At 44.6% G+C, this 21209-nt stretch overlaps 1 protein-coding gene across 7 annotated transcripts in view; it reads left to right on the top strand.

Annotated features, from left to right (window-relative positions):
- The window catches only part of MEGF11 (multiple EGF like domains 11), a 339710-nt gene that overhangs the window by 173159 nt on the left and 145342 nt on the right, over nt 1-21209 (top strand). For 5 of the 7 annotated variants that reach the window (XM_028705587.2, XM_028705582.2, XM_028705584.2 and 2 more), the window contains exon 7: nt 3236-3310. The exons of the other annotated variants lie outside the window; for them this stretch is intronic. In XM_028705587.2, coding sequence (XP_028561420.2) covers nt 3236-3310 — 75 coding nt within the window. The remainder of the gene's footprint in view (nt 1-3235; nt 3311-21209) is intronic. 7 annotated transcript variants of the gene reach the window in all.

The following is a 21209-nucleotide window of genomic DNA, read 5'->3' as shown; positions in this document are numbered from 1 at the left end:
TTCACTGCCCTTCTTAACTTTTGAAGAATAAGAGAGGTTTTTAAAAAAATAAAATAAAAAAGAAGAAGAAGAATGATGGGCACCCGTCAAGTGACTGTCTATGTTCCTGTCAGCAATATTTCCCCCATCTTGTCTTTTCCTGCCTAAGGAAGCTTTTAAGTTCTAAAAATGTTCTGGCCTTAATTTGTCTAGAGGTTGACTGAAGTGATGTGCATCTGTCTCTCTCTCCCTCTCTCTCTCTCCCCTTTCTCCCTGCTAAACCTGTCCCTCCACCATCAGCAGCCTGCAGTGGTTCTGGCGTTACAAGCTACCTTTTCTGAGTACAACCTAATCCAAATTGGTTAGTTCAAGATTGTTAAGGCAGAACATCCCCCTCCCTGGCTGCAGTCCTAGGTCACATCCGCACCAAACCATACGCCCTTATACTATGTGAACAGCCATGGCTTACCCCATGGGTAGGCAAACTAAGGCCCGGGGGCCAGATCTGGCCCAATCACCTTCTCAATCCAGCCCGCAGACGGTCTGGGAATCAGCGTGTTTTTACATGAGTAGAATGTGTGCTTTTATTTAAAATGCGTCTCTGGGTTATTTGTGGGGCCTGCCTGGTGTTTTTACATGAGTAGAATGTGTGCTTTTCTTTAAAATGCATCTCTGGGTTATTTGTGGGGCACAGGAATTCGTTCATTCGCCACCCTCCCCAAAAATATAGTCCAGCCCTCCACCAGGTCTGAGGGACAGTGGACCAGCCCCCTGCTGAAAAAGTTTGCTGACCCCTGGCTTACCCAAAGAATCCTGGGAACTTGTTAAATGTGCAAAGATCTACAGATATGAGGAGGAGTCCCGAGACAAACAAAAATGCAGGGAGCCAGCTTGCTGAGTTTCCCAGAATGGTTCTTCAGGTTCCTTTGTTAAGCAAAACAGGGAATGGGAGGGAGGAAATACCCAAGTTATTGCTCTTTTTTTCTAAATGGGCAGGGTGAGTGTGTGTGTAACTCTTTCTTTTGCCCTAGCAGCCTCTGCATCCTGAAATCATTTTGCACCTAGGACAGACTAATGCAGTTAGGTTTGCCTAACATCACCTGCATCCCATCTCAAGACTTTACAGTCTCCAGACTTTGCAGCGACTCCATCATGCCTTGTTCTCTCTCCACATCCATCCTTCTGAATGGAACCATAGCTCACTATTCTGCAGTATTGCAGGTGTCCTAAAGGAATTAGAATTACCTAACTGTGACATTTGTTCCCCCCCAATGGATCAACACAGCTCCCCACATCTTTCAAGTGCTACCATTGTTGCTATGGAAATTGCATCGCTTGATCTTAGGTATAGGAGGCCAAGCAGCTTAACTGGCTATGCGAACGTGGAAGATGATTAAGATATATATTTAAAGAAAACACTGGGGCTCTCAAATTCGTGTGCATTTTAAAAAAAATGGCACAAAGCCCCCCACAATTCCAAACGTGTGGAAAGATGTTAATTGAGGCCTCTTTGGTCTTTGTGTTTTTAAATGGCCTGTCTTGGTGTAACTATTTATGAACTGAATTGCAAGGCAGGAATTGGCAATCCAAAGGGCATAACAAATAATGCATTGGCCCCAAAGTTTAATCACTGCTAGTCAAGGAAGACGGAAAAGCCAGCTTTGCTTGGCCTGCAGACACGGATTGTAATATAGGGCATTGGAATGTCACTGTTCCCTGCGAGTCGAGGGGTGCCCTTGCATTTTAAAAAGGCCGCTTTGAAAGCACCGAGGAGGACTTGAAAGAGCATCTGCCCTCGGCGGTCTGTGCAGGTTGTGTGTAAATGGGGCTCTGCGGTGTTAACGGAGCTAAGCCTGGATTACTGCCTCCATATCGAGATCAAGGCAGCACTGTATGGAGATATTTACAATAAAATATGGATTTATATAGTGCCTGTCTGAAGCGGCACTGCAGCCCGTTGCTCAGGTGACAGAAAGATGTTCCAACTGCTGGTGTTATATGGTGCCAAAATGATGAGGTCTGTGGCAAGAGCAGGGTCCTCTGCAAAGAGAGATGTGGCTCTGGTGGCATACAGAACAGTGCCCCCAAAGCAGGGCATAGTTCCCCAACCCAGGTTTAATGATTCATAACAATCAATGTAAAAGTCTGTAGAGCTGCCGGTTGGCAGCCCTGCAACAGTCACCTTAGCTCATTAGAGAATGCTTGTTGCTGAGGTTGTTGCATGTTCTGCCCTTCCAGAGCCACATCACAGAAGCATATGTGCAAATTACCCACTTTACAGGTAGACTTAGTGACTTCTTCACCAACATGCTTACATTTAGGGAAACTTTCCTGTCTGAAGTGTTGAAGCTCTGTTGTCTGTCAGCTACACTTAAGCCTCCCTCCCCCGGGGAGTTATGATACTTATGGACATTCTGTGACATCACAGAAGCTCATTCAGTGGCCAGATTGTGTTTCCGTGCAAGCAGGAGCAAAAGCAATAGGCTTACTGCTTCCCCCAAACATGCCAAGAATTAGCTGTGTGGAGCTGAAATAAATTAAAAAATGCACGTTTCAAAAGGTTGCCTTTCCTCTGATACTCCCAGCTCACTTTGTGGCTTGCTAAATTTCTGTTACTTCAGCACTGTGGGAACCTGTGTCAATTAGGCCCAACCAAGCCTCTGGATTTAGCCTGCCATGTTGAACCATGTCCAGCATGTAATGTCAGGGCTGGGGAAATTCAAGCCTTTGATGCCAAGGAAGAATTGGGGCATCTGCAACCATAGCTTCAATTCAGTGCTTTTTTTGAACTTGGTGCCTTTGTCTGTCACCCTGCATTGCAGAGGATTGAACTAGATGACCCTTGGGGTCGTTTCCAACTCTGCAATTTGATGATTCTTGAATTCAAGCCGCAGCTGCAAAGGAAGATGGCAATTTGTTTATTTTTTTAAAGAAAAATACTGGATTATGTGAAACCTTTCACTGGACTAGCATAAGACTGATGTCCAGAAATATTCTGTGTCTTGTTCCAATGATGGGGGAAAAGGGAAGTTATTTCTTAACAGTCAAATGTAGTTTAGTTTCCGTTTGTTCTGTTTAGGGATCTCAGGCCCTTCTGTATTCTTAACTGTGTGTTCTTGTTATGCTGTTAGTGTTCAGTTAAAGATGCTCCCTTTCCTTTCTCTTGCCATCTTTTGCTCTCGCCCTCCCCTCCACCTCGCCTCCCCCCCCTTCTTTTCTCTGCATCCTTCCTTTTCGTTTTCCCATTCAATGTCAGGAAGGGCCACCTCTGAAGGGGCACCCGAGCACACGGCAGCACCAGCGGGGAGTAGCAGGAACCACACCGCCAACAGTGAGTGGGTCCAAAACGCAATCTCTAGTGGTGGTGATGGTCTGTCTTTTCTTGTTCTTTGCAAGAGTGTGTTGGCTGGGCTGGGGTGGTGGTGGTGGTGGAAGTGGTTCTGTCCATTCTGTTCACTGTGCATGCTTTTCCTTTCCTTTCTCAGCTCTTTTGTGCCATGCATGTCACACGGCACTACATTCTGTGTGTTTATGTCAGGCTGTGTGTGTGTGTGTGTGTGTGTGTGTGTGTTTCTCTTTATTTATTCAGTCATTTGTAAACTGCACTTTTGGTATGCAACAATAAAACAAAAACACAATACCACAGTGACAGCAGGAAAGACCTCGATAACATAGCAGTAAAAACAGGTTGATTTTTTTTAATAATAAAAAAGTGCCAAAGGCCTCTCTGAACAATGCAGCTTGAAAGAAAGTAGGCATTGCTCTTGCTGAAATTGTATTGGCATGGAGTTCCATAGGGCAGGGCCTGCCACAGTCTCAGTTTGGGGCCAACTGAACTGCAAGGGAATAGGGGACCACCAAAAGTGCCCCATCAGAAAGTCTCTATGATTGAGATGGGCTTAAGGAATGAAGCAGTCCTCAAGGCCTTACTTTGGGCCCAAGTTGTCTAGGGCTTTGTGAATTAACAAAATAAACTTGATTCTGACCTGGTAGCAAATTGGCAACCAGTGCAGCTCTCTTGGTAAAGAAGTAACTTGCTGCCGGTAACCTGCTCCTGTGAGGAATCTGGCTGCTACGTTCTGCAGGAGTTGCAGCTTTTGGACTGGATGCAAGGACAGCCCCACATAAGGCATGTGTCAGTAATCAAGTCTTCAGGTTACCCAAGCATGGTAGACTAGCCTTGTCTAGGAATGTTTGCAGCTGTTGTGTACCAGCTGAAGCTGGTGGAAAGTATATGTCATTCATATATACGATCTGAAATGTGATCCGTAACACTCTGTGTATAAATAATGGAACTTTACTCACGTGGGGAAGTTGTCACAGTGTTCATTTGGCTTAGACTGGTGAATAGGGTGATATTCTTCCAGTGGCTTTCCTCGTTTTTTTGTTTTGCCTGGAAAACTCTAGGAAGCAATTCAGAAATGGAATCAAATGGATAAATAGATGGGGAGCCTGCTCAATATGTTTTGCTGGCTGAAGATGCAGAGCAAGAAGTCACCCATCCCTAGTTTGCCTTCAGAAGCCTGGTGATCGGATTGCATCCTCCCCCCACCCCTCCTGTGGTAGCAGGATAGTTGAGGGGCCCAATTGAGCATGCACAATCCTATCATTTAATATAGGGAAATGACTCAGGAGAAGTAGCTGAGGGGGATTGCCACCAAAACCTCCCTGCTGACATTTCCCACTTCAGCTTGCTTAATTGAGTCCTTGAGTCCAGTTACAAAGACTGTGCTAGTCTGCCAGAAATCCCTTGAGATGTCAGATTACATGCTGTCTCATGCTTCTTCACAGTTGTAGAGTAATGCTTGTGGACCGATCAAGCCCTCTGTCCTTAAGGGTTCCTGGGGTGGGTGGATCTTCTCCTCCCTGTTACTCAGAACTTCCCTACCACTCTCTCTCTCCTGGCTCTCATCTTCCTTCCCTCCTTTCCTTTAATAGTGGGATGGGGAACCTCTGGCCCCTGAGCCAAATCTGGCCCACCAGGGCGCTTTCCCATAAACCACACCCACCTGCTCTGCACCTGATATAATTTTTAACATCTGGTGTGAGGTAGGTATTGATGTGGCTACAAAGGTACACCCGGGGCCTTAAAGAGAGCTCCCCATTGTTCCTTCGCTAGCTCAAGGCACCCTCCCAATCAGCTGAGGGGCAGGGGGAGTGTGCCTTGCTCCCAATAGAACCAAGCAGTTTACACTGAACCAGAGAAAGCTCCATTTTAGCAGTGGTTTCAGTTCACGCTGCTCGGTGACACTGGAGCAGCAAAGTTCTTGTGTTGTGGTTCCCAAACACCTGCTGCCTGCCAGGTTTTTGGGAAGCTCTGCCCAATAGAGTTTGACAGGTGAGCGGAACAGCCCTCCTGTCAGCCATGTGATGTCCTAATGATGCTGGGTGATTGAGAGGTGGAATGTCCCACCTACCTGTCAAAGTTGACCCACGGATGTAGGGCATTATAAGGAACTGAACCACTGAGTCAGAATCAACCCCCCACCACCACCACCTTGGCTTTAATGCTGCTGTCCATCAAATTAGCCTAGTCTATGTATATAAAACTAAAAAAAAAAAATGCCAGTAAGCCATAGGATAAATTTTATTAATTTATCCTATTCAAAATGTTTGAAATTTATTTCTGTTGGTGTAACCTGCGATTGCCTTGGCAGGGTCTCGGCTGGCTAAACTGCTCAGGCAGAGTCAAGCAACAGTTCCCTCCATTTACAGTCTCTGTGGGTTTGAATTTGCAGGGAACTGTTTGTTAAAAATCCTCATTAGAAGAAAATGCGGAAGCTTTCTTTTTTTATATAAAGAAAAATAGAATGTGCATTTGGCATTTTATTGCTTGTTGCCCCCAAATAATTTCCTGGTTAGGCAAAAGCGGGTGACATCACACTTGCTAACTACTAGTGAGAACTTCCCAAATCTTTATTATTGTTGGGACAAATCCATTTATGCATAAAAGCTTCTGGGCATTGCCAAAATAACATGATCTGATTGGAATCAGGCACGCGTTCTGCACTGCAGTCTTGGGCTGGTGCCAACAGCTATACAAAGTGAGAAGGAGGATAAGCTGGAGAGCCAGTAATTCTTTCTCTCCTGGTCTTGCACACGCACAAGATGACACCCTATTTCTCTCTCTCTCTCTCTCTCTCTCTCTCTCTCTCTCTCTCCGCTCTGGATTAATTAATCTCTTCTCAAATAGTCAGTAACTCAGTTTAGAGTTCATGCACACCTTATTTTTGAAACCTGGATGCAAGAAAAACGGTTTTGGGTTTAAATTATAAAGTACATGCATCATCCTGAAAGCTGCATGTGCATTTAAATGTCTGGGCTACTCTGCAGTAAACACTGGAGCCAGTTCCTTTCCCAGCCACAAGTTTGATGCTTAATGGAGGGAAACCCAGTCACTTCAATACTGGCATGCTATGCACCATTGGCAATACTGCTTGCTTGTTTTGCTACTTAAACACCGGTATATTGTATATGTAGATATAAAACATAATGTAGGAATTGCATCCTTAACTCTACACTGAGAGCCAGTGTGGTGTAGTGGTTAAGAGCGGTAGTCTCGTAATCTGGGCAACCGGGTTCGTGTCTCCGCTCCTCCACATGCAGCTGCTGGGTGACCTTGGGCTAGGCACACTTCTCTGAAGTCTCTCAGCCCCACTCACCTCACAGAGTGTTTGTTGTGGGGAAGGAAGGGAAAGGAGAATGTTAGCCGCTTTGAAACTCCTTAGGGTAGTGATAAAGAAAGCGGGATATCAAATCCAAATCCAAACTGTGCTCATAAGTGGAGGAGGACTGTAGCTCCATGGTAGAGCACCTGTTTGGCATACAGAAGGTTCCATGTTCAATCCCCATTGGACTCCAACTCCCATCACCTCTGACCTTTGCCTGGTGTGGGTGGGAAGCTGCCAGTGGATGGCTATAAAAGAAGAGTGGACCAATTTATGGAGAAGGCTCCAATGTCTACTAACTTCAATGGCTATGGTCTGCCTCCACAGTCAGAGGCAATAATGCTTCTGAGTACCAGATGTTGGAAATCACAAGTGGGGAGAGTGGTCTTGTGCTCAGGTCCTGCTTGCATGCTTCCCACAGGGTTCTGGTTGACCAGTGTAAGAACAGAATGCTGGACTAAATAGACCATTGGCCTGATCCAGCAGGCTCTTCTTATGTTCTTATGAGTTGGAGTCCAGCAACAGCTGGAGAGTGGTTAGCCCATGCCTTGGGCAATAGACACTACTAGATAATACTGATTTAGGAGGACTAATGTTCCAATGCCTTTTAATAAGACAGATTCTTATGTGTGCTTTGAAAGAAACGCTCTTTAACCATCCTGGATGTGCAGAAAATCTGTGGACAAAGTAGGAAGGAACAGATAGGTGTAGAGAGGGGGAAAGCAGTGCAGATTTTTGGCAAAAGATTTTGTTTTGTGTTCCATTGCTAAGTTCCAGGCAGCATGAGACTTGAGTCAGAATATTGGTTCATCGTTTTGATTGGGTGAGGCTGTGCAAGGTCTGAGGCGGAAGCCTTAGCCTTGATCAAGACCCAAAATGCATCAGAGATGCTGGGGATTGAACATTCACAGCCTCACACCCTCCTGAGCAAAACTGTCAAGTTCTGTGAGGGATATCTCCATTGGCAGGACTTCTGTACATCTGCAGTAACAGCAGGCGAGCAAAGAATCAAGTACAGCCTAGAACAGCTGGAATATCTTTTGCTCCTGAGAAGGATCTTGGGATTCTATGGGCAACAGAATTTAAAAAGTGGGTACCGCAAAAAAATAAAATAAACAACCCTGCAAATTCAATTTGTGGGGTGTTCTTGTGTTCCTGTTGATGCCATTTTGGATGCAAGTGTGTGAGAGGCTAGACTCCTTCTGGGTGCTTTAATTTCAGCAACTATGTGAAGCATTTCCACTGCCAGAGTTGCTTAATAGGGATGATTAAAGGCCTTCCTGTTTTTAGTGCTGTCTGTCTATGTGCTTGCTTCCTTGCAAATCTTAAATTCACTTTTTAAAAGAATGAAAGAAGTTCAACAAAAAAATGGGGGAAGGGGAAAAAAAGTACGAGTCTGCCTATAAAAGAATGTGAATTTTTAGGAGGAAAGTAGCTATAAATGGCCCTTAGTTTATGGACTTTTCACATTGTAAAAAGCCATCTGCTATAACCATAGCCAGCTTAATTGGAATACGCTGTTCTATTAACGGGTACATGAGAGGTCTGTCAGGAAGAACTGCAAATCACCCCGCTCTTATATCTTTCCCCTTCTCCTAAGGTTTTGGGGGAGAAGAAACTCTCTTTGCAAGTGTTACATTCAGAGATGTGTTTGCATCGGTGATTTCTTGAAGGAGAAGGAAGGATCTGTTCTAAAGACAGCCAAGGTGCAGTCTGTGGAAGCCCCTGGTGTCAAGCTTTTAAAATCAAGGAAAGTTATTCTCACCCACTGTTGCCTTTCTTTTGCTCTGGGTGCTTAGTTTTCTCAGGCGCACCAACTCCTATGCGCGGAGGTGTCTTTGGCCCCCTAAATATCTGCTGGCAGGGGGTCGGGCCCCCTCGGTGTTGAGGGGATGGAGGAGGCTGAACACGGTTCAGTTCAGTAGTTGGCTTCTCCTGAGTGTGAGAGAGGGATCTGCAGCGTGCTGGATTCTGCGCTCGGCCTTCTCCCGATGATGCGATGTGTGTGTCATGCGTTGCATGCATGACATCACACACGTGCGACACACACTGGGCTCATGACATCACATGCTGTGCGCCGGGCCCTCCCAATCTTGGTCACAAGTCGGTGACTCTGGTTTTGCTGGAGTTAAGGACAGACAAATCTGTCAGTTTTGATTTCTCTCAGTTTCTTGCTTTACTAACCTTAAATTCAATTTTTCCTGATGCAATGCATTTCCGTGCATTATTCTCACTTATGCTCACTTATTCTCATGCATTTTTATGCACATTTTCCCCTAATGCACACATTTTTTTGAACACTGTTGGTTAGAGAACTGCATTGCAGAACTTGAAGAAGTAGGGAAGGTTATTGCTACATTTTGTTTCATGTGTTGTGTTAGGAAGTGCAGATCATGCAAGTTCACGTTAAAATACAAACCAAACCAAATTTCTTCCCCATCTCTGGCTGGAGGTAGCACTTCTCAGTTGCTGAATGGTGCTTTCTCCCATGTTTAAAATTGCACAGAGCGGTTTAATGTGCTCAAGACTTAGAAAGTTCCTTTCCTCATCCCCCCCCACCCCCACTGAAGGGTGAGCCTTTGGGGAGAGCACTGTTAGGCCATGTCTCTGCAGCTGGCTAGAGTGGGAGATGGCAAAACAGATGTTACAATGATTTGTATTTTAAGGGAAATTAGTAGCTTAAGACAGCCTTCCATCACCCAGTGCCCTCCACATGTTTTGGACTAGAACTCCCACCATCCCAGACCATCAGGCCTGCATACTGGGGCTGATGGGAGTTGAAGTCTTCAACATCTGTAAGGTCCCAGGGTGGAGGAGGATGGCCTAGCCCTAGGCCATGGAAAAGAATCCTCCTTTCCTGGAGCCTTTGGGGTTTTGTATGCTAGTTTATCTGGTTGATGACATTGGTTGTTCTCAGAAAGCCCATCTCTGTTTAACTCTCACTTTTATACATGTATTTATATAAATCAGTTTCTTAACATCTCTAAAAATTATATATTACTAAACCCTTTAGCTAGGTGCTTATAGGCTAGGGTTACCATATGTCTGGAATTTCCTGGACATAGCCAGAACACTGCAGTTGGAAGCAGTGTCTGGGTGAAATAGCAGAAATGTCTGGGAAAATATGGATGTATGGCAACCCATATCTGCAGTGTTGTTTTTGGCGATTTCCCTTTAAAATAGCTTTAAAATTTCTCCCCCCCACCCCATCTTCAGTTTTGCTCAACAACTTTTGTGTCCGGATTTTAACTTTTTGAAATATGACAACCCTATTATAGAAACATGGAGGGTGGATGAAACCTGACATGAAGTAGATCAAATCTTCCTGCTTAATAAATCAAAGCACCACCCTCCTTCCTTTGCCCTTTGATTTTTATGTCACAATTTTTCTCCTGAATTTTGGTTTTGCGATGGGTTGGCTGTAGGTTATCCCTTTTCCACTTCCAAGTTAAATGAACCTTAGAAAGTGTACTATATAATTAGAGAGGGAATGTATTTATTTGAAATAATTATATCCTGCCTTTTGATTGAATGATACTCAAGGTGGCTTGCAGCAGATTGTAGTAATATATGCAAACCAACAGAACTATCCATCTTTAGTCCCCTGGCTGATAGGTGGCGCCCAGAGTGTTCTTTCTGTCTGAAGTTCAACAGCAGGGATCATTTAGTGTCCAACTTAAGGGGTTAATTCTGTTTTTGTTAAAAGTCGACTGGCCAAGATGCATTGCTTAGCAACTGGTCAGGGTGGCATAATCTTTCCAGAGGTGGCACATACTCTGATTGGTGGTACCATTCTGAGGGAGGATTCCTTTGTAAGTTTGAGCATCTTCTTGCTATGTACTAGGTAAAGGTAAAAGTATCCCCGCCCGTACGGGCCAGTCTTGCCAGACTCTAGGGTTGTGCGCCCATCTCACTCAAGAGGCCAGGGGCCAGCGCTGTCTGGAGACACTTCTGGGTCATGTGGCCAGCGTGACATCGCTGCTCTGGCGAGCCAGAGCCACACACGGAAACGCCGTTTACCTTCCCGCTTGTAAGCGGTCCCTATTTATCTACTTGCACCCGGAGGTGCTTTCGAACTGCTAGGTTGGCAGGCGCTGGGACCGAACGACGGGAGTGCACCCCGCCGCGGGGATTCGAACCGCTGACCTTTTGATCGGCAAGTCCTAGGTGCTGAGGCTTTAACCCACAGCGCCACCTGCGTCCCTATTGCTATGTACTAGGCATGGACTAAAAAACCCCCCAAACATCTCTGTTCCTTTCTCCTCAAATTATCCACTGATACATATTTTTCAATGTTGATTTATGCTGCTTTCCTTCTAATAGTCTCAGAACTGATAGGTTTGAGTCCAGCTTCTACAACAAATTTAGATAGGATGTTTGCTCATATCACACAAATTGGATTGTGTGTGGTGCAGGTTCACCTCGTTGCCTTTTCCCCTTGTGCTAGAGGTGGCTTGTCAACAGGAAGAAGGCTTGCTAGTGATTAGGACATAGGTGACCAATGTGATTCCTTCCAGATGTTGTTGGACTACATTTCCCATAAAACCTCATCACTGGTCACACTGGCTGAGGCTGACAGGAATTGGAATCCAGCAACACTGGCTGTTCCTGATTTAAGGTGACTTATTAGCTAGCTGTAAATGCCTACTTGCCTTTTCATTCTTGATCGTGATTGTGGTTCATGAGGAAGTGCATAGATTGAGTGACATAGTAAATGGTGCTTTCATATTCTTGGGAAAAACACAGAGTGTATAGCTGGAGGGAGTGCATGACGATTAACAGCTGAGGGTCATATTCAACGAATTTGTGGAGAAGGGAAGTAATAGAACCACTATATTCTCCCAGGGAAGGGACCCCAATGGCCATCTAGTTCAACCCTTTGCAATGCAGGAATCAGCAAAATCATCACTGACAGGTGGCTACCCAACCTCTGTTTAAAACCTCCAATGAAGGACAGTTCCACACCTTCCTAGGTAGTCCATTCCACAGTCAAACAGCCCTTGTCAGAAAGTTATTCCTGATGTTTACTTGCAATCTCCTTTCTTGTCATTTGAATCCATTGGTTTTGGTCCTACCCAATGGAGCAGCAGGAAACAAGATTGCTCCATCTTTCACGTGACAGCCCATGTGACAGATATTTGAAGATGACAATCACCCACCTCTCAGTCTCTTCTTCTCCAGGCTAAACATCCCCAACTCCCTCAACCATTTTCCCCATTTTAATTTGAGTTTTTTGCTCTTCACGCCATATTTTTCTGAAATGGGATTTAAGCAGAATTCCTCTAATCAGAGGAACACCTAATTTGTGTATATGTTTTTTGTTCCCTTTGCCTTTTGGGAAACATCTGTGATAAAATTTAATTTTGTTGTATTTACAGCAAGATCAATTGCCTGATTAAAAAGCAATGGTTCCCACTGACTGACCTTGTGGAATGTCAGCTCTGGAACTCTGGATATCTGTTGGAAGATTGTTATGGCATAACTCTCTCTGCTGGTGTATGACGGTCTATTGATTGAAATAACCTTACGTACAAATGAGTCTATAACTGGAGTTCTCGTTGATTTTTTTCTGTTGGATTTTTATTTGATACCCTTCAATGTCAGGCAAGGAGCACTTTGGCGTGGAGAGTTGCATATAGCGAAAGCTTGTCTTGTGTGAAAAATTCCAACGTCAATGCCTGTGGTGAATGGACCATTTCTGAAAAATCCCCTTGCCCTACAGTAGAGATTCAACGATAAGAGAGTCATTGTCATCAGTTATGGTCCACCCCCGAGATCTCACATCCCCATAATAGCTTCTTCAAGCCTTATTGGCTGATCAGTTTTTCGGAAACTGCATTAGTTGAGGAGAGAAGGCATGTTTTCCCTTTCCGGCAGTGCATCATCCTTTATCTGGGGAAGGAGATAAAGGATGATGTTAAGCACTGAGGTTTTATTCTAACTAAATGAGCAAGATAGCTCTGCTTCCCCCCCTTAGGTATAGCAATTAAGAATTTATATAGCTATTCATTCTAGATAATAATGTACAGAAACTGTTTTGTGCACTCTCGCCCTTTGCTGTTAGATGGGAATAAAAGAGCAGCATTGTCTGTTGCAAGATAGCTCTTCTTTGCATGGTTGATGCCAGCAGTGGCAAGTCACTCACACACTGACCTTGGCACCTTCCTCTCACATGTGCTCTGTGACAGCTTAAGGACATGAGAACAAGCTGCTGGGTCAGGGACAAAGGCCCATCTAGACCAGCATCCTGTTCTCATGATGGCCAACCCAATGCCTGTTGGAAAGCACTCTGCTCACCACCTGTTTGCAACAACTGGTATTCAGAGGCATACTGGTATTCAGAGACAGACTGCCTCTGACAGTGGGAGTAGAACATAGCCATTGTGGATAGTATCCAATGGGAGGCTGCATCAATAGGAGTATAGCATCTAGATCAAGGGAAGTAATAGTGCCACTGTATTCTGCTCTGGTCAGACCTCACCTGGAGTACTGTGTCCAGTTCTGGGCACCACAGTTCAAGAAGGACACTGACAAACTGGAACGTGTCCAGAGGAGGGTAACCAAAATGGTCAAAGGCCTGTAAACGATGCCTTATGAGGAACGACTAAGGGAGCTGGGCATGTTTAGCCTGGAGAAGAGGAGGTTAAGGGGTGATATAATAGCCATGTTCAAATATATAAAAGGATGTCATATAGAGGAGGGAGAAAGGTTGATTTCTGCTGCTCCAGAGAAGCGGACACGGAGCAATGGATCCAAACTACAAGAAAGAAGATTCCACCTAAACATTAGGAAGAACTTCCTGACAGTAAGATCTGTTCGACAGTGGAATTTGCTGCCAAGGAGTGTGGTGGAGTCTCCTTCTTTGGAGGTCTTTAAGCAGAGGCTTGACAACCATATGTCAGGAGTGCTCTGATGGTGTTTCCTGCTTGGCATGGGGTTGGACTCGATGGCCCTTGTGGTCTATTCCAACTCTATGATTCTATGATTCTATGATTTAACCCTCTTTTTAATACCATCCAAGTTGATGGCCATTCCTTCATCTTGTGGGAGACAATTCCATAGTTTAGACATTGTGCAGGCGTGTTCTGTATTCCTGGCATCATAAAAAGGCATTAGTGGTGGATCTGTTCTGCTTTATCAGTTGCTCTGCAATGCTTCCCCAGTGTTACCACATTATGGCCATCTGGAGGGGCAACTCTTGAACTAGAGTGGAAGGGAAGAAAAGAACTTCAAAACATTTGTGGTATGAAAAATAATGGGATTTCAGCAGGAAGTTACAGGAAGCGCACTGCTTGGAAATGGAGCAGTATGACCACCCTGAAATCTTTGAAGGTGTAAATAGTATAGAAAGCAGGATTGCATCTAGCATTATGAGCACAAATCATCCTCAGTGCCGAAGGAAGGACATCTGGAGAGGCCTAGAGAGTCTTGTGGAATCTTAAAGACTAACACGCTTGTTATGGGGCAGACCTTTGCGGACTACGGTTGGCTGCAGCGGATGAGCTCTGTGAACAGACTACAATCCACTCTGCTGCTTCTCTGCATCTAATCTACAGATCAATTTGCACATTTCTTGTATATGTGGCAGTTAATTTTCCAGTGTCAGCCCTGATAAGGATGTGTGACACAGATACCAAGAAATTTCACCAGACCGGTGTTACTTTGGATACCCAAGACACAATTATTTTTAATAGGAATACTAAAATGAGAGGCATGTTTTTTCTTCTTCTCTCTCTCTCTTTCTTTAGCATTGGTTGAAGGCTATTTTGATCAGATCCCAAGTGAGCAATAAGCAGGCATCCTGTTTGCAATTGTAGGGCAGGGGTGTCAAACTCAAATTCATCGGGGGCCGCATCAGCAGTTTGGTCACCCTCAAAGGGCCGGTTGTAACAAGTGGAGGTTTCCTGAATGCATGTAAAGTGGAGGTTTCCTGTGTAGAACGGCTGGCGATGCTAGAGTGCAGACGTTCTCTGGCTTGTAGGCTGCCGCGCATGCGCTGAAGAGGCGGCTTTCTTGTGTCAAAAAAAAAAAGCGAGAATAAAAGGTGAAGGCTAGCGGTGGCTACACGGGCCACATGACGAGGTCTGGCGGGCCGCATTCGGCCCATGGGCCTTGTGTTTGACACCCGTGTTGTAGGGTAAATAAGTTCATATTGACTGGAAATCCCACCCTCCGCCTTGGTAAATCAAAAGGGTTTTATTCATTCATTCATTCATTCATTTATACCCCACCTTTCCTCCAAGGAGCTCAATGTGGCATATATAGTTCTCCTCCCCCCCCCCCCGTTTTATCCTCACAGCAACCCTGTCAGGTAGGCTAGGCTAAAAGACAGTGAGTGGTCCAAGGTCACCCAATAAACTTCATAGTTGAGTGGGGATTCGAACCCTGGTCTCCCAGGTCCTGGTCCAACACTCTAACCACTGCACCACACTGGCTCTTTTGTGATGGAACTGTATTTTAGAGAGTGGTAGAGCTGTCCTGAGCCAGGCAGCAGTAGAGTGGGGTGCATCCTCCCTCTCCTTCTAGAATATAAGAAGAGACCAGCTGCTGGATCAAGCCAAAGGTCCGTCTAGTCGAGCATCCAGTTCTCACAGTGGCCCACCAGGTGTCTCTGGGAAACCTGCAAGCAGGGCATGAGCACAACAGCATTTTCCCCATCTAAGATTGCCAACAGCTGGTATTCATTGTGTGTCAAGGCCCCTTGACAACCTCATTCCCTAGGTATTAAATAACTAGACAATACACAGAATACAGTGGTACCTCAGGTTAAGTGCTTAATTCGTTCCGGAGGTCTGTACTTAACCTGAAACTGTTCTTAACCTGAAGCACCACGTTAGCTAATGGGGCCTCCTGCTGCTGCCACGCCGCCGGAGCACGATTTCTGTTCTCATCCTGAAGCAAAGTTCTTAACCTGAAGCACTATTTCTGGGTTAGCAGAGTCTGTAACCTGAAGCGTATGTAACCTGAAGTGTATGTAACCCGAGGTACCACTGTATTGGTTTTATGGGATCAAATAAGGCCACAGCTTTATTGGTTACAGTTGTGAAGGTTTTGGCCATAGGCATTGGGGTAAGCAGCCCTGTACACCACTCTAGCCCATCTGCTGGCATTTTCTCTAAGGGTAAAGGCAACTGGGAGGGATGCCCTGTGACCTGTATCAAATCGGGCATCCCCCAAGTGGTCCCCATTGGAGGAGTGGTAAGTCACTAGCATCGGACAGGAACCACTCCTCCTGGATCCTTTTAACAGTATACCCTTACCCATAGAGGGGCAGGCGGAGACTACAACCTCCCCTCCACCCAAGATCTAAGCTCACCCAATGACTATCCACTTTACAAAGTTGTGTCGATTGCTATGAGGTAGGTGAAAACCAAATGGCCAGTGCCAATTTGCCCATGTGGGAAACTTCCTGCCCACCCCTGAATACAACAATCAACATTGTCCATAGCAAGGTTGTAGCATCTGCAAAAACCCTGAATTGAGGGAGGGTGGGTGAGAGAACTGGCGAAACAAAAGAGGCCAAATGGCCTGGCAGGCCCACAATATATCCTGTCCTTGGGTACGGTGCCAAGTGCTGCCATTAGACAGTTGGTCCTGACCCCAGGGGAATGCCCACAAAGTCCTGCTGCCATTGGCCAATTTGGTGGCAGGCAGACTATCTGGCCTGCCACTAGCTGGTTCACTAGGGAGGCCCGGGGCCTGCCCACAAAGCCACCCACCCTAGAAGGCAAATGGACCTGCCTCTGAAAGTGAAGGTAGAAAATGAGGCATCGTGGGTAATTTAGGAACTGAGCCCTCAGACTCACTATGGCTTTACTAACTGAAGTGTGATTAACAAGTATATTATGTGAATGTGTATGGTAACTATTCACTGGTCTGCTTCTATTATTTTTTCATTTATCAGCAGGGTAAGTAACTCCAGTTAGTCTCATTTTGCTTAAACAGATATAGTTTAGTAGCCAATTGCAGTCTACTTTGCCCTTCAGAAAATACCACTGCTGCTAGAAATCTTTCTCATTAGAATAAAAAATGAATGCTTGGTGGGTGGCTTATATTTTTTGCTATTACAAAGATATAGTTCCCAGGCTGTAATGTTTTGCAGCAAGTTTCGTAAAAGAGAAAAACAGTTGTTGTTGTTGTTGTTTGTTAGTCACTTTATCTTGCCCAAAACAACTTACAACCAAACTTACAACAGTTACTTTCATTATCTCTTGGCTGTCTGCACCGAGATTTTCATTAACTAAGCAGCATAAATAGACCTAAGTCACACGCTCCTGCGTCCTTTATTGGTACCAGCATGGTTACAGTTAGCAAATGTAGGGTTATGTTTAATAAGTGTTCAAGAAATTTAAATAGATGTTTAACAGCCACCTGAGTAATTCCTTGTATCTACTGTTGTATGACTGGTTCAGTTGCAATATATGGGCAAGCTAGGCACATTATAATGAGATACAGGGAGTCCTGGGTAGCTCTGTCAGTTTCTGCTTGCAGAAAAATGCACATGTGTACAAGGGACAACAAGGAGATAGTAGTTGGGATCCTATCACCCCTTGGTGCAGCTTCAGGTGGGCTGTTCGACAGTGGAATTTGCTGCCAAGGAGTGTGGTGGAGTCTCCTTCTTTGGAGGTCTTTAAGCAGAGGCTTGACAGCCATATGTCAGGAGTGCTCTGATGGTGTTTCCTGCTTGGCAGGGGGTTGGACTCGATGGCCCTTGTGGTCTCTTCCAACTCTATGATTCTATGATTCTAACTCCAGGGGCAAGTGCTTAAGAACATAAGAATAGCCTGCTGGGCCAGGCCATTGACCCATCTTGTTTTCACAGCGGCTGAGGAGATGCAATGGGACCTGAATGCAAGAGCACTCTCCCCTTCTGCGGTTTCCAGCAACCGATATTCAGAAGCACTGCTGCCTTCGACCGTGTAGGCAGAGCATAGCTGTTACATAACTTGTTGTTGTTGTTGTTTAATCATTTAGTCGTGTCCGACTCTTCGTGACACCTTGGTCCAGAGCACGCCAGGCACTCTTGTCTTCCACTGCCTCCCGCAGTTTGGTCCAACTCATGCTGGTAGCTTCGAGAATACTGTCCAACCATCTCATCCTATGTCGTCCCCTTCTCCTTGTGCCCTCAATCTTTCCCAACATAAGGGTCTTTTCCAGGGACTCTTCTCTTCTCATGAGGTGGCCAAAGTATTGGAGCCTCAGCTTCAGGATCTGTCCTTCCAGTGAGCACTCAGGGCTGATTTCCTTCAGAATGGATAGGTTTGATCTTCTTGCAGTCCATAGGACTCTCAAGAGTCTCCTCCAGCACCATAATTCAAAAGCATCCATTCTTCGGTGATCAGCCTTCTTTATGGTCCAGCTCTCATTTCCATACATCACTACTGGGAAAACCATAGCTTTAACTATACGGACCTTTGTTAGCAAGGTGATGTCTCTGCTTTTTAAGATGCTGTCTAGGTAACTAGTAGTCATATATTGCCTTGTCACCCATGAAACTAAGGTGGCCCAAAACAGGTGAAAGCTCCAAATGCTCTTTCTGGGTCTTGTTCTGCGTGATATATATGTGCGTTGATTACCAGACTCATCCCATGTGCTCTGGGCAGGTTGCGCCAGTGTCGTAAAAAAAATGGCCAGGCCCATCATTGTTTCCAGTGGATCAAAATCTAAGCAGGTAACAGAAACTGGTTTGGGGAACAAATGACAACTGGACCAACTCAAAAGTTTCTTGCTATCTTTGGTGGGGCAGAGCAGGAGTCGATTATGGGCAACCAAATGTGTGTGGTGATTATGAAAGACATCCATCAGCTAATGAGATCATCAACATCATCATTTCTTTGAGCAAGACATTCCCCATGGAATGTTGCAGATTGGTTTTGAAACTTCCCTTGGTTCCAAAAGCAGTTTGGCATACAGATGTTCAAGAAACAAAAGCAAGATGCATTTTCCTTTGGATCTTGGCCCTAATCTGTTTTGTAACCCTTACTTCTGAAAATTAGATCTGACAAGTCCCCCGCGCTCATTCACGCTGGCCTGTCTTTGCTCCCTCTGAGGCTGGTCTCATTGGTAGGGCTCGCTAATTTGTATCATAACAAGTCTGCGGAATTCAATTTGGGAAGCGCCAAAGCCGCAGATAATGCTCTGGCTTTTTATTTGTTAAGGTCGGATGCATCAGTTCGTAGCATTGAGTTTTGCTGGTGCACAAACGACTGCCGAGGGTGTCAGTCCCGTTATTGTTTTCTTCTCCTCCCCAACAGGAAATCGATGGTGTCAGGAATGTGCGGATCAGTCTGCAGTTTGCAATCAATGAGCTCTGATTAAAGTGGTTGTGTCTGTTGGGTAAATTTGCTGCATCATAATTAGAATTATTAATTAAAAATAGGAAATCAATTGACACAAATTAAACCACAAAGAAATTTTGTTTTATTGCTTTGACATTGTCATCTCCAGAGGCCCCAATAACTGTGGCAACCAGAGACGTGACTGCAGCCAAATGTCATTTAAAAAAAAAAGAAAAAGACAACCTTAAACAATGCTAAAGTTTTTTTCTTTTTCTTTATACTAGCTTGGCACGGAGACACTGTTCCAACATATGAAAAGCTTGCTGCTGATTAAGTCCCACATTTCCCAAAAGTACAAGAATTGGGTCTGGAAGCTTTAGTTAATTTAATTATGATATTTAGTTTAATTTGGGATAGGGAAGCTGTGGCCCTCCAGGTGCTTTTGAACTACAGCTCCCATCATCCCTTACCATTGGTTGTGCTTGCTGAGGCAGATGGGAGTTGGAATCCAACAAAAATCTGGAGGACCACAGGTTCCCTATCCCTGCTTTGGTTGACTGATCAAGACGGTGAGCCAATTTTTTAACAGAGTGCAAACTTTAAATAGTGGTGCTTCAAGGACCCCCTTGTTTGATTCTGAAGGGTGTTTTGTTTTTGATGAAAAATAATATGTGGAAGGTGACCTCCTAGGCATGAATGGTAGCTAAATCATAGAGGATTTTACAATTTCTTTACCATGAGTCTTTGGAAATGGGTTTTTGCCATGTATAGCTATTTGCTATGGTTTTAGTAAGGGCTTTTTTCAGTCAGAACTCACCAGAGTTGGGCTCCAGCACCTCTCAGGTGGGTGCCATTGCCATTCTAAGAGAACAAGGGAAAGTTCATGGTGAGCTCCAGCACCTCTTTTTCTAGAAAAATAGCACTAGTTTTAGGCATGCTTTAAATGTATTTCCTGTTTTTGTGTTTTTAACTGTTTTAAATAGTCTATTGGACATTACCTTAAGATGGTTGTATAGAAGGTGATGAATACACCTATAGTGATGATGATGGTGTTGATAATAATAGTAGTAGTAGTAATAATAAGAATAATAATTTCTAAAGTATCTCAAAATGGTGTGGGCTATATTCAATGTAGCACTAAGTTAAAATCGCATAGTAATATACTTGATTCTCCGTTGAAATATTTTGTGCCCATGGAACATTGATGCTCAAGGTTGCTGGCTACTTCGTTGCACCATCAGTTGCACAATCTGTTGTGCAATGATTTTCTGCTCATTGTGCATTGGATGCTTCTGTTGCATAACATTAAAACTCAGCTACCCAGTAGCACAAAAGCCCTTGCAATTGTGGATAGCAAATGTTAGACTGAAATTGCTAAGACAGGAAATAAATTCATTTCAACTGAATACTACCATCTCCTGAAAAATGACCATTCCCTTTCTAAATGATGCAGTCACCCTAATTTGTAATTCGAATGTTCAGGGCCACATGTGTGAATTCAATGGTTGTGAACCATTATTAAAAATGAGCATGGCAAGATTTGAAGGATCAAGTGTGCAAGTATTCCACAAAGAGCAGCTTTATGACTCTTTTGCTATATTAATGACTCTCTTGCTATATTGCTGTTTGTAATGCCATTTAGTGCTTTCCAGCCTTCTGCTGTGGAGTTTCATTAGCCTGTGTTGTAATGGACAGAGTTTCTCGAACAATTTTCCTTTGTGTATTTGTCCCCCACTCCACCTCCTGCAACAGATTTGTGTCGGTATTAGAAACTCTCAATTTCAGTCTCATTCTTTCTCATTTTTTAGTCTTCAGTTCGGTTTACGCCCTTTCTGCACCTGTTGGTGATTTGTGTGTGTGTCTGTGTGTGTCTGTGTCTGTGTGTGTCTGTCTGAAAGTTTCTTTTAATATACATATTTCTCTTAGCAATTTCCCCTAATAAATCATTCAAGCGATTTTCCTGTGCACCTGGTATTCTGGGGTATACTACCTCTGATAGCAGAGTTAGCACAGAGTACATAAAGAGCTCCCTTGCAGGTCATTGGCCCATCTAGCCCAGCATCCTGTTCTCCCAGGTGCCCCAGTTGCAAGCTCACAAGCAGGACCTGAGCTCAACAGCACTCTGTACACTTAATATGCACCAAAACAATACAATGAGGGTGCTGCTAATGTCAGTGGGTGGGGGTAGGTGCTGCCATACTAAAAGTGTGGAGGTACATGTTATGTGGCACTTGTTGTTTATTCCACTGTAACATGTGTGGTCTCCAGAAAATATGTACAGTGG

This window comes from Podarcis muralis, chromosome 14, assembly GCF_964188315.1.
Source record: "Podarcis muralis chromosome 14, rPodMur119.hap1.1, whole genome shotgun sequence".
Taxonomy (NCBI): domain Eukaryota; kingdom Metazoa; phylum Chordata; class Lepidosauria; order Squamata; family Lacertidae; genus Podarcis; species Podarcis muralis.
This window is presented reverse-complemented; position numbering and strand designations above follow the sequence as displayed.